Below are 15,665 nucleotides of genomic sequence, written 5' to 3'. Positions count from 1 at the left end.
AGGGCATGGGTTCAAACTGATTTAAATATATTATACTTGAATTGCCCCATTCAGTGGGATAATTGACTGCTATCCCCGTCCTACAATAAGAGCTGCTAGGTGTAGGAAAGTCAAGGTGGAAATGCAGTAGAGGTGAAAAGAAAACAGCCTCCTTCCTAACCCTCACTTGCCATGAAACAAACTCCATCTAGATAAATATGAAATTATCTAAGACCTACAATCCATGAGCAGCATTTTTATTTTATCGCTGTTATGTAGAAATTAGGAACCAAAGGACAAGACAATACGGAAAAAGGTTTATTTTGCTTACATAAAATTCTGCATATTTATACATGAAAGACTACATGATTCCAGTGTAAAATACAAATTGGAAAGTACATAAAATATATATAAAATGACATCATCTATCTTGGATTTAATATCCTTTCATAAATAGGATAACTTGAAATCTGCAAAATAGAAGAAAATCTAAAATTTGGCATATGAGCCAGCTGTGAGAATAAGCACATACGGTCAATAACACTAATGTATCTTGAACCAGGTTTCATATAAAGTAACTGAAAAGCGAAGGACAAACCGACATGGTGACTTCACCAAACTGAACAGTACAACCATCCCTCCACATAGATGCTCCCCCAGGCCTGTGGCTTCAGTCCTCCAAGACTGGAGGCAGGGGACCCAAGACTTAGCGCCTTTTCGGATCAAAGGGGAGGAGAGAAGTATGTTTACTTAGCGAGACGTTGGCAACAACATACGAATTACACCCCGATACCTGTTCTCATCATGAAATAATGCTGGGCCGTCCAGAGACCCTCAAAACACACTACAGTGCCTAACACGAAATCGGACACGAGCTCGTCAGCTCCGCACTCGGTGTTTGCAGTGCCTTTGCTCCGAGCGCCCCAAGTCTGACACGCGCGGTACCCGCAGTGTGGGCGGTAGCAGGGCCTTGGTCTCACCCCCGCGGCTGCGCGCGCAGCTCTGCGGCAGCGCGGGTGCCTTCCCGAGCGCGGGCGGCCTCGCTCCCGACCCCGGGAGGGGAGGCCCCGTGTCCCTCGCGGGGGGAGCCCCGGGCTTCTCCTGTATCCCCAGCTGGAGCCCGGGGGCCCGGCGGCGGGGCTGGGACGAGCCAGCTCTCTGCAGGGAAGACGTAGGCCGCCTGGTTGGCCATGGTGTAGACGGTCTGCAAGGCCGCGCACAGAGGCGCCCAGAGCCGCCCGAGCCCTGAGCGCTGCTCCCAGGTCAGCGGGGAACGCTCCCGCTGCTCCCACGCCCCAGCCACGTCCTGACGGACGGCCTCAGACAGGGCGCGCACGGCGGTCACCAGCCTCTTCCGAAGTGGGGGCGGCCGGTCTCCCGGGGACCTGCACCTGCTCCGACGGCCGCGCCCGGCGCCCCGCGCCCCGCGTCTCCTGCGCTGGGCGGCACCCGCGGTCTCCTCGCTCTCGCTGCCCTGGCCCGAGTCCGGCGTCGTCCGCTTCCTCTTTCCCGGAGTCACACTGCGCTCACCTGCTGGAGAGGCCCCTGCGGAGGCAGCACGTGGCCGAGCGCCCCGCCAGCTGGATTCCCGGGGACCCCACCCCCTCGGGTGAACCCCGCCGGTCTCCTAAGCCTTCCTGCCCCGGCTCTGGGACGAGGCGAGGCCAGGCCCGGCACGGGTCCCCCAGAGCTCCCTGGATTCCAGGGCCTCCTCACCCGATTCAGCCCCTCAACAGCCCTCTGTGCCCACGCCCCGCGTGCTTGACCTGCCTTCCTCTCCGCGCACCTCCGCCCCAAAGCAAGATCCTACCTGCTGCTGGGGGGCAGGTGCTGTCGCTGGAAGTGACTTTCCTCTTGCCGGAGCCCTCCCAACTGGAGCAGCCTTCCGATTCTGTGGACAAGGCCAGAGGTTTTGTGACCTCCTCGGGCCGACACCCTCGCGGCCCTAATCCGTCCTGCACACGCGAGGACCGGGGCTGGCAGCCAAGGCCAGGTTCCCAGCTCTTCCTAGAGCCCAGGATGTGCGAGGGTGCCACCGAGCTCCAGTTCCCTGACCGGGGAGACTGAGCCGCCCCACGTCCTGTGCCCCCTCCGCAGCAAAACCAGCTCTCACCTGATCCGGAAATGCAGCTGTCCCTTTTGGGCTCACTTTCCCTGGGATCCTCCTCCCCTGTCTTGGGCTCTGACCCTGGGGGAAAAGAGGCCGTTTGCGCGAGTGGCCTCTCTCGAGGCCCGCAGAACCCTCTAGTCCATCCCAGACCCCGATTTGTGGACGGTTCTCTCAACAGAGGCTGTTCAGCCAGGGTCCGAGGTGGACCTGTGCAAGTTGGTCCCAGGGGATCAATGCCCCGTTTCTCAAAGCCTCCCTGGAGCTGGGTGATGTTCCCTACCACCGATTTCCGAATACAACCCTGACCCCTACCCCTCCTTCCAGCCCCCCCACACAACCCACCCGACTCCTACCTCGCCTTTGGGTGCGGCTCTCTCTCAACGGCGACAGTAACGTCTCCTCTTTCCCTTCCAGTGCTTTCTCCTCCACATCTGAGCCGCTTTCTGGGAACGAGTTCTGGTGGCAGGGCGGCCGGTCAGTGGGGTGTCGCACGGATGAGCTGCGGGGCTCTGAGCCTTCAGTTCCAGAGTCCATCTGAAAGCCCCCGGGGACGGCCTTCACCCTGCACTGCCAGGTCTTCCAAGTGCAGACTGCCCCCTGGCACCTGCCTTTTATAGGCGCCCTCGCAGGGCGTGGCTCGCTCCTATTGGCTGGAAAAATTCCACCTTCCTGCCGCTCGGGAACCTGGGCTCTCGCGAGAGATGGAACGTGGCCGCTTGTGCTTCCTGGGGGGGGCCCCACTCAGCCAAGGGGAGCCTTTTGCAGGGGCCTGTGATGGTGACAAAAAGCGGGACAATAAAGCCAGGGGACAGAGGGACTGGAAGGCTGGGGACCCCTCCCTGTCTTACTTCTGGTCCAACTCCCACCCACGACTAGTTAAGACCCTGCTGGATTCGTGTTCCTTCTTCCCAGGAGTACAGGGATTAGGTAGGTTTATCAGAAAGATTTCTTCCATATCGTTGGAAACATGTATTGTCAGTATTCTTCTCACTGATAATTTCGTTCTGAGTAAGTCACAGGAAAATCGGACTTAAAAAAAATGTCCACCAGACCCCTCTGATGCAAAGGGCGTATTTCTCTCCTGTGTTTCCATTCTTGGCCAAAGAGAGCGGGAACTCTGCCTGGACCTTTAAGGACTGGATGTCACTGTAAGAACATCAACAAGTCAATCTTACCTATGAGTACATCTGACAAATAGCACATGTTTATATAAAAGTGAAACCAGCAATGAACTAAAAATAATTCACAGTGAAGATAGTTCGCCAATATTGATTTATTTTCATTAAAGGTTTTTAAACCTTTTTAATAGTTTATTTATTTATTTTGAGAGAGAGAGAGAATGCACGTGCAAGTGGGGGGAGGGGCAGAGAGAATCCCAAGCAGGCTCCTCACTCACAGTGCTCAGCACCATGTGGGTCTTCAACCCACCAACCCTGAGATCCAGACCTGAGCTTCACTGACTGAGCCACTCAAGCGCCCTCATTAAAGGTTTTAATATGGAAATTTCAAGCATTCACACAATTAAAGAAAATAAAGTGAATCTGTTTTTTAAGACCACCTCAAAATGTGTCGGTGTTTTGCCATTCTTGTATCATCCACTGAAAACTTCGCTTTTGGAATGGGGGTTCGGTGGGAAATGGAGCTGGAATCTTGAGTGCAAATGGTGGAATTCAGGATTTCTGTAATCAACCAGTGGCGAGCCATAAAATTCATCTCTAATAAATAACTACTCAAGGATATAAAGATGAAAAGACTCCCAGTCTATTACAACACAAATTTATTTTTTACTTAATTTTTTTTTATTTTGAAGATTTTATTTTTAAGTAATCTCTGCACCCAACCTGGGGCTTGAACTCACAATTCTCAGTACAAGAGTCACATGCTTTACTGATTGAGCCAACCAGGCACCCCCAGTTTTTAATTTCTTAATGTCGTCTAATATCCAGTTCATATTCACATTCTCTGAAATTACTCAAACAAATCTTTTAATTGTTTTTTTTTTGAACCAGGATCTAAATAAAGTTCCTACATTACTAATACTTATTATATCACTAAAACTAGTACATTTTGTCTGAAAATATAATTTAAGACCAGTTACAAAATGGAAGCACATACTTCCAAGTACCATCATTCAGAGAGACATATATCCAGGAAATATAAAAAGTAATGTCTACCCATTAAAAGGAAAGAAAGACAATCCACAGTGAATTGAAAAAGGAATAAAAAAAAAACAAAACAGCTCACGCGTTAGTAAGCCTGTGATGAACATGATATTATGTTACATACAGCATTGCTGACAATAAAACAAATGGAAATAAACAACATCACCAACTCACATGCATAAAATTCGGATATTACCTTGTGTACCAAGGATGTGGGGAATTGAAGACTCTCCTCCAGGGTTAGTGTGGGTTGTGATTGGCTTAACCCCTTCAGGAGACAATATGGCCACTAAATATGAAAATGCCTGAAAACCATGATGCAGAAATTTGGTTCCTCACTTTCTGTTCATAACAACAGGGAATTCATAGCAAACAAGAACATGGGCCAAGTATGTTCATGGCAGCATTGCCAGTGGAAGGAAAATATTAGAAACAACATAAATCCCCTTGAATAGGATCAGAGATTAAAACCAAAAAGTCCAGTCTGTCGACCCAAGTAAATGGCAAACAGTGGTGAAACAGGATGAACTACAGGTATAGGTGGGAAAGGGAGATTCTTCAGAAACAATTGGGAGAAAAGTCATGATACAGAATTGAACAGTCTATGGATGTATATACATATCTTGCACTTTCAGAAAGCAATATATAATTTAAAAAGTATGTACATGTATGTTAAAATATCTTAAATGCTTGGAAATGACACTCATCAAATTATAGTTGATGGTATCAGATGTGTGGCAAAATAAAAAACAAATAAAAATGAAATAAAAATGCAGAGGAAAATTAACAGGAAATAATCCCTTTATATCTTCAGAGTGATTAATCAAAGTGGATTGTCTCCAGCTGGTGCGGTGAGCTCCAAAGCTTGAGCAGGGCCTCCTCGGGCAGTAAAAAGTCCAGCTGGAGGGGGAAGCTTCTGGTCCGCCTCATCCTTTCTCAGTCATCCTGGACATATTCACTATGTCCCATGGAGTTTGCTCAGCATCCAAAATTTGAGCTGCAAGGACAGCTGAGTCTATCATCCTCTTCAGACCTTTTGATCTTTTGTCCTTGGTTCCCGATTTAAAATGGGTTGTGAATTGGAATTTAAATAAAAACTTAAATAAAAAAATGTTTTTAAATAAAATAAAATGAGTTGCGGTTATGACTATCGATTGTATCATGAAGTTCCAGACACTTAACAGGTTACATGTCTGTGTGCCCTCCAGAAAAAACAATTCCCAAATCAAAACACTTGTCCTGATAGGAACCTTTGAAAACTGCCTCTGATTGATGCTGTCTCACTGACCACTGTCCTCTTCGACCCACAGATAATGTGCAAGAACTGTTATCAGGCCTGTGGACACATGGCGAGGACCAGGAGGTGTCCCCTGAAGGGCTGGGCTGGGGCCCTTGTCTCCCAGCCCTCGGCCTCCAGGGAGGAGAAGAACCTGGAACCAAGGAAGCCTCAGCAACTCCAGACCCCGGGCCTCTTGGCAAGACTGACAGAAGCAAAAAAGGCAAAGGTGAGGAATCTGGGTGGTGGAAGCCATTCTTAGAACTGGAATCCGAGGACGCTGGAATCCGATGTCTTTTTCTTTGTTCTGCATGCACAGCCATCTCCAAGCTCAGACAGAGATTCAATAGAAATATACAAAGAGCTCAATAGTTTTCAGGGTTCCTCACTCAGGAACGCAAAATGATAAATAATAATAATATATGTATAGAATATAATCATACATAAAAATTTACCCATTGTATATGAAAATATATATTTTATGTTATATAAATATATGAAATATATATATATAACATATTTTTAAGGATTTTACTTTCACGTAATCTCTGCACCCAATGTGGGGCTCAAACTCATAACCCTGAGATCAAGAGTTTTATGCTCCACTGACTAAGGCAGCCAGGTCCCCCTATAACACATATATTTTAAATTGTATAATATATGTAAATATATATGATATATATAACTTGTATGTTATATATAACAGATACATATTTAGTATATAATGTTTAAATTTCTATATATTATTATATTACATATATTTTAAATGTTGTATTGTATATAAAATATATAAAAATATAAAATAAAATTATAAAATTAAGGAATATGTATGCTGAAATTTCTAGTTTTGTAGTTTATTTTTATTTATTTTGAGAGAGAGATAGAGACTAAGTGGGGGAGGGGCAGAGAGAGAGGGAGACAGAATCCCAAGCAGGACCTGTGCTGCCAGCGCAGAGCCTGATTTGGGGCTGGAACTCACCAACTGTGAAATCATGACCTGAGTCTAAATCAAGAGTCGGATGCTTAACCAAGTGAGTGACCCAGGCGCCCCTTGAGGTTGGATACCTCTGTATATGTGAAATGACCATTTGCATTTCTTTTACTGTGAAATGTTTCCATAGGTCCTAGGTCTCTTTTTCCTTTTTTGAGATGTCTTTTTACTCTTCATTGAGGGTAAAACATATTTTATTTGACTGGTGTTTTTCTACAACATCCTACCAGGCTGACGCCTACCCACATATCCAGGAATAGATCTGACCTGTCAGGAAACCTGAGATGATATCTGCCCATGTGGATCCATCCAGCCTTCCATCTAAAGACTTGATTTGAAGGGGCACCTGGGTGGCTCAGTCGGTTGAGCATCTGACTCTTGATTTCAGCTCAGGTCATGATCTCGTCGTTTTGTGAGTTCAAGCCCCATGTTGGGCTCTGTGCTGACAGTACAGAGCCTGCCTGGGATTCTCCCTCTCTTTCTCCCCTCCCCCACTTGCATTCTCTCTGTCTCTCTCAAACTTAAAAAAAAAAAAAAAAAGACTTGAACTGAATTCTCTCTTAGCTCATGAACCAGCCTTAGGATGGGAGGTGGACTTATTGATGCACCCCATGCTGCACCCAAGCACTTTGGCCAGGACCCCAATTTCACTGCCATGCTCCAGTCACAGTGTGCGCAAGGTTTGCAGTGCCCAGCAGGAATGGTCCAAGTAAGAAAAATAGAGGGGCTCCTGGGTGGCTCAATCAGCTAAGCTTTGGACTCTTGATTTCAGCTCAGGTCATTATCCCGGGGTGATGAGATCAAGCCCCACACTGAGCTCCATGCTGAGCATGGAGCCTGCTTAAGATCCTCTTCTCCCTATCTCTCCTTCTGCCCCTACCCCATTTGCATGTGCTCTCTCTCTCAAAAAAAAAAAATGAAAAAGAAAAGAAAAATAGAAGCAAAACTATTGGCATCCTCCCACAATATGGAAGGGATTCTAATATGTTAAGCAAGCACCATGAAGACAATGAGTGTTTTTCCCTCCCAGTTTTATTGAGATACAGTTGACATGTAACATTGTGCAAGTTTAAGATATACAACGTGACAATTTGATACACATATATATTGCAAAATGAATACCACAACAGGGGTAGTTAAGACCTTTATCTCGTTATGTAATTCTTTTTTTGGTGTATTGGGAATGTTTAAAATCTATTCTCTTAGCAACTTCCAAGTATATAACACAGTATTGTTAGCTATAGTCACCATGCTGTACATTGGAACCCCAGAAACTTATCATCTTATAACTGGAAGCCTGTACCCTTGGACTACCATCTCCCCATCTCCCCTGGCGCCCATCCCTGTCAATGACCATTCTAGTGTCTAGGAGTTTGGTTTTATTTCTATTCCACATACCAACAATATCATATATGTCATATATGCATCTTTGTCTATCTGACTTATCTTGCTTAGCAGAATGCCCTCGAGAGCCATCTGTGTTGTTGCGAATGGTAGGATTTCCTTCTTTTGTGTTGCTGGATAATGTTCCATTGTATATGGATACACCACATTTTCTTTATCCATTGAAGTGAATTTCAGTAAAGTGGAAGCCTCCCCTTACTTCCTCACCTTAGACATTTGAGGGTGCTCCTCCCAAATCCCCCTCATTCCAACATGGCCAACTGGCATCCTCACACCTTAAATAAAAACCTACCTTCTACAGATTCATGCCAGTTTATCCCAGATGGCATGTATTTGGGTTTTTTTCCTTTTTTAAAACTTTTAATTGAAGTAGGGTTGACACATAATATCATATTAGTTTCAGGTGTACAACGTAGTGATTTGACAACTACGTACATTATGATATGCTCACCACGATAAGTATGGTCACCTTCTGTCGCCTCACACAGTTGTTACTGTATTATTGACTATATTCCCTATGCTGTAACTCTTCATCCTCATGGATTATTTATTTTATCACTGAAAGTGTGTGCCTCTTAGTCCCCTTCATTTCTTTCATCTATCCCTCTACACCCTCCCCACTGGCAACCACCAGTTCATTCTCTGTGTTTGTGAGTATGTGTCTCTTTTGTTGTTGTTGTTCATTCATTCATTTCTTTTGATTTTTAGATTCCACAAATAAGTGAAATCATATGGTATTTGTCCTTCTCTCTCTGACTTATTTCATGGAACATAATAAACTCTAGGTCTATTCATGTTGTCACAAATGACATGATTTCATTCTTGTTCATGGTTGAGTAATATTCCATCATGTATATATATCCCATTTTTATCTATTGATGGACACCCAGAATGCTTCCATACCTTAGCTATTGTAAATAATGCTGTAAACAGCGGCATTATGTGTATCTTTTCAAATTAGTGTTTTAATTTTCCTTGGGCATATACTCAAAAGTAGAATTACTGGGTCGTATTATATTTCTGATTTTAATATTTTGTGGAAATCTCCATACTGCTTACTAGTGGCCACTAAAGTGGCTTCACTGACTGACATTTCTACCAATAATGCACAAGGGCTCCCTTTTCTCTATATCCTTGCCAACACTTGTTATTTCTTATATCTTTGATACTAGCCACTCTAACTGGTGTGAGATGATATCTCATTGTGGTTTTGATTTGCATTTCCCTGACGATTAGTGATATGAAACATCTTTTCATGTGTCTGTTGGGCATGTGAGTGTCTTTTGGAAACATGTCGATTCAGGTCCTATGTCCATTTTTTTTTAACCTTTATTTTTTTGAGACAGAGAGAGACAGAGCATGAACAGGGGAAGGAGACACAGAATCTGAAACAGGCTCCAGGCTCTGAGCTGTCGGCACAGAGCCCGACGCGGGGCTCGAACTCACAGTCTGTGAGTTTGTTGACCTGAGCCGAAGTCGGACACTCAACAGAGTGAGCCACCCAGGCGCCCCCCATGTCCATTTTTAAAAAAAGTTTTCTTATGTTTATTTATTTGTGAGAGAGAGAGAGAGACAGAGTGAGAGTAGGGGAGGGGGAGAGAGAGGGAGACACAGAATCTGAAGTAGGCTCCAGGCTCTGAGCTGTCAGCACAGAGCCTGATGTGGGGCTTGAATTCACACACTCTGAGATCATGACCTGAGCTAAAGTCAAACACTTAACTAACTGAGCCACCCAGATGCCACTCCTCTGTTCATTTTAAAATCAGATTATTATTTTTTGGTTGAGCTGTGTGAGCTCCTTATATATTTTGAACATTAACCCCTTACCCCTTATTAGATGTATCATTTGCAAATATCTTCTCCCATTCAGTAGGTTGCCTGATGTGTTTTTTAAAATTACCACCCACTCACTTTTTTCATCAGTGACAACAGGTTTTTGTGCTCTCCTTTGTCCCAACCCAGGTCCCTTTGTCCATTCCTATGTTAAATGCCTTAAATGTGCTAATATCCCTCCATGTCATCATATTTTAAAGATTACTGTCTCCCTAAGGTTTAAACTACAAATTTTATAACTTAGTCCCAAATGTTCCTAACTGAACCTGAATTTGCACTCCACCATCACCCCCATCCTACTTCATTATTACTTGAGAACATTCTTTTCTTCACTTTCTTGAATGGCCGTCTCACACGTTAACTTCTCTTGCAACTTTTCCAACAATTCCAAGCGGAGTTAATTTCTGGATATATTTAGTATGTCAAATTAAAAATTACAAGACTCAAATACTCCCTCACAATCTCTAGATTGTTTCAGGAACATTTTTTAATTGCACAGATTCCAAACTATTTCACTGGAAGTGTGAACAAAATTTCAGTTACATAAGTATTTTCATAATAATTGCATTAATATTTCATTTACATTTACTATTACCACTGATTGTTTTTTATTGGGACAGATGCTCATTCTGGCTTGCTGACCACTCTCCTGGGGTGTGATTGTTGCGTCATTATGCTGGCAGCTCTGGGAATGAATGAAGTAACAACTGTACACTGTGCAAAAACGTACAATTTACGCGTTTGTTATCACTTTCGTGGATGTTGTCTTCCTCAGCCAGGGAAGGTAGAACCTGGACACACAGGAGTTACCATTCATGAGAACAAAGGGGCAGGCAGTTGGGAAACATCCACTGATCAAGGCAGAGACGTTCACCAGCAACCAGCTGGGATTATCGAAAACAACAATAAAGACTTGGCAGATGGAGGAGAGGGAGTAGAAACACACAAAGGTGCTCACCAGGACGAGGATGCTCTGGGCGGCTCTGGACTCAGGAGAGGATCTGGGGGAGACATTAGTGCTGTGAATGTGCTGGACCCTCTGCCTGTGCCTGTGCAGGATGAAGACCATCTGGCCATTGGCCCAGACCATGATCCCCAAACATAACACATCAGGGAATGATAACAACACTGCATGTAGCAATCGTGTGATTTTGTTATTAGTTGTCCCCCAACAGTATTGCAAATCCCTTCTCATTGAGATGCTCACGTTGTTCCGTTTGCCAGTCACATAGATAGGGCAAATGATATTTACCAGCATGTAGACGGTCCAGCACAGGAATATAGAGAAGTCAATGTACTTGAGAGCTTTCCTTTTAAGTTTTGTCCCCCTGGCGTTCTGGGGGCTGATTGTGATGGCCTGGAAGGCACTCAAGAGGCAGGTGCTGCCTATGGACACACCCCTGCCTATTCTGTGAAGATAGAAAAGAAGTTTGCATCCAAAATCACCTGGAAAATTGTTCCACCCGAAAGCTGCCATCATCTGGGGGACTCCTTTACAGAGGAGGGATAAGGAGTTGGCTGCAACCAGGTGTTTGACAATCAAATCTGTGGGCCTCAACCTGCACCCAGTGAAAGAGAGGAAGATATAATAGTAAAGAAGAGAGAAGTTCCCCAAGATTCCGAACACAGTTTGGGTTAAGAAGATCACTCCTATGACCAAATCCCTGGAGGCCATTCTGCCGGTTTCCAGTCACTGAGATTTATCTTCAGAACCAGAGGATCCTGCATGGGAATATGAGGTGTGGGCATCATGCGTCTTGTCAACTAAAATCCAATATTCTCCACTTATCATTAGTTTCTCCTTCGAAATGATGTTGAGAAAACCAGATATCCATATGTAAAAGGGTGAAATTGGACCCCTATCTTTGACCATACACAACAAATCAACTCAAACTGGATGAAAGACTTAAACATAAGATGTGAAACTGTAAAACCCCTTCAGGAAAACATAGGGGAAAATCTTCTTGGCATTGGTCTTGGCAATGATTTCCTGGATCTGATAGCAACAGCAGAGGCAGCAAAACCAAAAAAACACAAGTGGGATTATATAAAACTAAAAAGCTTCTGCAGAGCAAAGGAAATAATCACTAAAGTGAAAAGGCAGTCTATGGAATGGGACAAAATACTTGCAAAGCATTCATCTGACAAGGGTTTACTATACAAAACATAAGAATCTCCAACAACTCAATAGAAGAAACTACCAAATAACCCAATTAAGAAATGGGCAACTTTAGGAATAGACATTTCTCCAAAGAACATATGAATGATCAAGTATATGAAAAGGTGGTCGACTCTACTAATCATCAGGGAAATGCAGATCAAATCCACAATGAGATGTTATCTCACATCTGTTAGAATGACTAGTATCTTCCAAGCCCCAAAGATAACAAGTGTTGGTAAGGATGTGGAAAAATTGGAGTCCTTATACACTACTGGTAGAAATGTAGAATATTGCAGCCACCATGGAAAAGTATAGAAGTTCCTCAAAAAAAATGTGATAGAACTATCTCATCATCCAGAAATCCCACTTCTTGGTCTATATCCAAAAGAATTGAAACCAAGGTCTCAAAGAGGTACCTGCATGCCCACATTCATTACAGCATCATTCACAATAGCCAAGTTATGGAAGCAATTGAAATGCCCATTGACTATGAATGGATGAGGAAAGTGGAGTATATACATACAATGAGATATTATCTAAGCTTCAAAAAGAAGGAACTCCTACTTGGATGAACATAGAAGATGTTATGCTAAGTGAAATAAGCGAATCAAAGAAGGAAAAATACGGTATGGTTTCACCTACATGCGGAATCTAAAATAGTCAAACCCATAGAAGCAGAGCATAGAACAGTGGTTGCCAGGGGCTGGAGGGAGGGGGGATGGGGAATTGTTGTTCAATGTGTGTAAAGTTTCAGTTATACAAGATGAGTGAGTTGTAGAGATCTGTTGTACAATATGGTGACTATAGTTAGTAGTACAGTATTGTGCACTTTCAATTATGAAAAGAGCCTATACTTTAAGTGAAGTGCTCTGACCAAACACACATACACACACACACAGGAACACAAGGAATGTTTTGGAAGTGATGGATATTTTAGTACCTTGGTTGTGGTGATGGCATCAAAGAGGTAAGCAGATTTCCAAACTCATCAAAATATATACATTAAATATGTGCGATTTTTGGCATGTCAATTGTATATCAATAAAGGTTAACAAGAGAAATATTAATTTTTAAAGAGATTTTCAAGAGTTGAGTATATAACCTTTTTTTAAAAAATGTTTAATCAGTTTTGAGAGAGAGTGAGCATTGGGATATCCAAAGCAGGCTCCGTGCTGACAGCAGCAAACCCATTGTAGGGCTTACATTCAAGAACCATGAGATCGCAACCTGAGCTGAAGTCAGATGTGCAACTGACTCAGCCACCCAGGCACCCCAAGAGTTTAAAGCAAATAACAACGTATGAGCCATTGCTATGAGGTTCATACATGTTGTAACTTACTTTTTAAACAAAACTCTGAGTCATCACTACTATCCCTTTCATTTTAAAGACAAGGAGAATACAGACAGGATAGGTGATTTGTCTAAATTCATACCGTACTTGGGGCAAAGTGTGGACTTGAATCTGGCTGAGTTGTTTGCAGAGACAGTGCATCTAACGGCTATGCTATGCTAAGTAAGCTAGACAGCTGTGTTCTACGAAAAATCTATATATAGAGTTTTGGTTTTAGCTTTGCCTTTTTATTTTAGCTTGATAGTATGTTACTTTATAATTTTTGGTATAATAACTTTCACGATGTGTAAAGATTTGTTCTGTAGACCAATATCAAAATGAATAAAGCTTTAGAGATTTAATAAAATGTAGATGCACTGATTGCAGATTCGTGTTATGGGAACCTGTCCCGTGACAAATTGAATTGAATGAATGCAAGCAAGAATGACTCAAGAGTAGGATGGAAACAGAAAGAAAAAAACTTTGGGGCATTTTCCTTTATGTCAAGAACAAAAGTATAAGGAAACCTATCATAATCTCATGTCTTGCCCTGAAGTATGGGATGTTGAAATCTAATATGGGATAAAATAGAGTAAGGTAAAAACTGAAGAGTTAGTAATTTTAGATCATATGCTTATTTATTAATACCAGGTTAGGAACTATTAACCATGTGGTAAGTTCTCTGAAATATATTAAAATATGACATATGCAAATTATAAACTCTCATACAGGACCGTTGTGTGCTTTACAAATTGATGTTATAGAATTTACAACTGATACCAGAGAAAACACCATAGGATACACGTGAGCCTAACAGCCTCTCTTTGAAACACATTATTACAGAACTGTCTTTTCCTTAAATGCTATTTTCAATAGCTTCCAGAAGAAAACAGTCTCACCGTAATCCACAGACCATGATATTTTCAGCAGAGATACTACTGTCTCCATTAAGCACATCATACTCAGAGAAAACATTTCTATTCTGGCAGTTGTCATTGGGATATCCTGTTTGTTCACAAGATTGCATGATCGTACAGATTTATTTATCCTAGTCCTTATTATAAACATGGAGGGATTACAGGCACACCTCTAGTAATGCTACAAAGTTGGTGTTTGATTCCTGAAAGGTAGGCTGAAAGCAATTGCTTTCAGAACTACAGGCCAGGGAAAAAAATGGGGCGCCTGGGTGGCTCAGTTGGTTAAGTGTCCAACTTCTGCTCAGGTCATGATCTCACAGTTTGTGGGTTCGAGCCCCACGTCGAGCTCTGTGCTGACAGCTCAGGGTCTGGAGCCCGTTTCCAATTCTGTTTCTGCCCCTCCCGTGCTCACCCTCTGTCTCTCTCTGTCTCTCAAAAATAAATAAACGTTAAAAAAAAAAAAAAAAAAAAAGAACTCCGGCCCAAATTACCTGAAAAATCAGGATTCCTTTTCACTGGATTAAATACCCACAATCATTGTCATTGTGGATTACACTAAATCACACCAGGAGCCAGCAGGCATTAGGTAAAGTCTAGGACCCCATCTCTCTTTACTAACCCAGCTCATGTTTCTGTGGCTATGACACTGGATCCGTCTCAAACCCAGAATAATCCCCGTTTCATATACGATCACTTACCCACATTTACTCCCCGTAGACGTCTATACCTTATAGACTTGCTTCTCAGACTGAAATGGAAAATATTTTCCCAGAAACATCCCTCTGTGTGGATGGTGAGCTCAGTGCAAGGTCATGAGGGCTCGTGGATGTGGGAGGGAGGCAGCCACGAGACCCTGTGATATGGGGCAGTGATCATGACCTCCCCTCCCTTCAGAATTGCAATTATCATTTCACCTTTAGTGGCCATGACAGCGCCGGGTGGGGATCTGAGAGCATTTATAAAGAACTTGTTTTCTGAAGTTGGTAATTACCGCAACCAATTACCAATTTCCAGTTAATAACTACAAAGGGACCATTGAAATGACTGGTACAGGCTGTTTTCCATTCCTGAAGGCAGACAGGTCTCACGTGGAGGGGAGCAAAACACAGAGGTCTGACAGGTGAGGGACTGGGAACGAGTAGGTGTCTCTCCCTAGATCTGCTTTGCTGACAAGTTCTTGCACCCAAGAGTGATTTCTTCCTAATCTTCAGACCACAGAGGTGAACTACCATTAAATTAGAAGCAAAAAGTTGGTACCAGAAAAAATACCTGAGGGTTTTCAAAAGTTGAAACTCAAAGACAGGCACTCAATGCCAATTAATTTGGGAGTCTAAATTAAGCCTCAGATGGTTCCTTTTCTATGAAATAAATGCTACATATGCAACTCAAGAGCACTGGATGGTTACCACAGTTTTCCATACTTGTTTTTTGATGTATTTTCAGTAATGAGAACTGTTGCTTTTGTAACACATGAAGAAATATAAAATAGGAGTTCAGATTAC

At 43.2% G+C, this 15,665-nt stretch overlaps 1 protein-coding gene and 2 pseudogenes across 4 annotated transcripts; all 3 read right to left on the bottom strand.

The window, feature by feature from the left end:
* Positions 1 to 283: 283 nt before the first annotated feature.
* On the bottom strand, positions 284 to 2,720 carry LOC102901847 (protein FRG2-like-1). Of its 4 annotated transcripts, none has more exons than XM_045046285.1 (4): positions 2,443 to 2,720; positions 2,093 to 2,167; positions 1,790 to 1,870; positions 284 to 1,509 (listed from the first exon to the last, which is right to left on the bottom strand). In XM_045046285.1, the coding sequence occupies exons 1-4, from the start codon at positions 2,621 to 2,623 to the stop codon at positions 956 to 958; spliced, it is 891 nt and encodes a 296-aa protein (XP_044902220.1). In that variant the 5' UTR covers positions 2,624 to 2,720; the 3' UTR covers positions 284 to 955. The 4 variants fall into 4 exon arrangements, with proteins under 4 accessions (XP_044902220.1, XP_023105478.1, XP_023105479.1 ...); XM_023249710.2 differs by having other exon boundaries at positions 284 to 1,524; positions 2,443 to 2,719; XM_023249711.2 differs by lacking the exon at positions 2,093 to 2,167 and having other exon boundaries at positions 284 to 1,524.
* FELCATV1R-PS25 (vomeronasal 1 receptor felCatV1R-ps25 pseudogene) lies at positions 10,489 to 10,676 on the bottom strand (annotated as a pseudogene).
* FELCATV1R-PS41 (vomeronasal 1 receptor felCatV1R-ps41 pseudogene) lies at positions 10,986 to 11,430 on the bottom strand (annotated as a pseudogene).

Source organism: Felis catus, chromosome E2 (genome assembly GCF_018350175.1).
Source record: "Felis catus isolate Fca126 chromosome E2, F.catus_Fca126_mat1.0, whole genome shotgun sequence".
Classification (NCBI taxonomy): Eukaryota; Metazoa; Chordata; class Mammalia; order Carnivora; family Felidae; genus Felis; species Felis catus.
This window is presented reverse-complemented; position numbering and strand designations above follow the sequence as displayed.

Excerpts from the sequence above, each read along its gene's own strand:
- LOC102901847 (XM_023249710.2), bottom strand. The coding sequence starts at position 2,623 with ATGGACTCTGGAACTGAAGGCTCAGAGCCCCGCAGCTCATCCGTGCGA. Across the intron at positions 1,871-2,092 it reads CAGCTGCATTTCCGGATCAG|AATCGGAAGGCTGCTCCAGT; the intron begins GTGAGAGCTGGT and ends CCTTGTCCACAG. Across the intron at positions 1,525-1,789 it reads CACCTGCCCCCCAGCAGCAG|GGGCCTCTCCAGCAGGTGAG; the intron begins GTAGGATCTTGC and ends CTGCCTCCGCAG.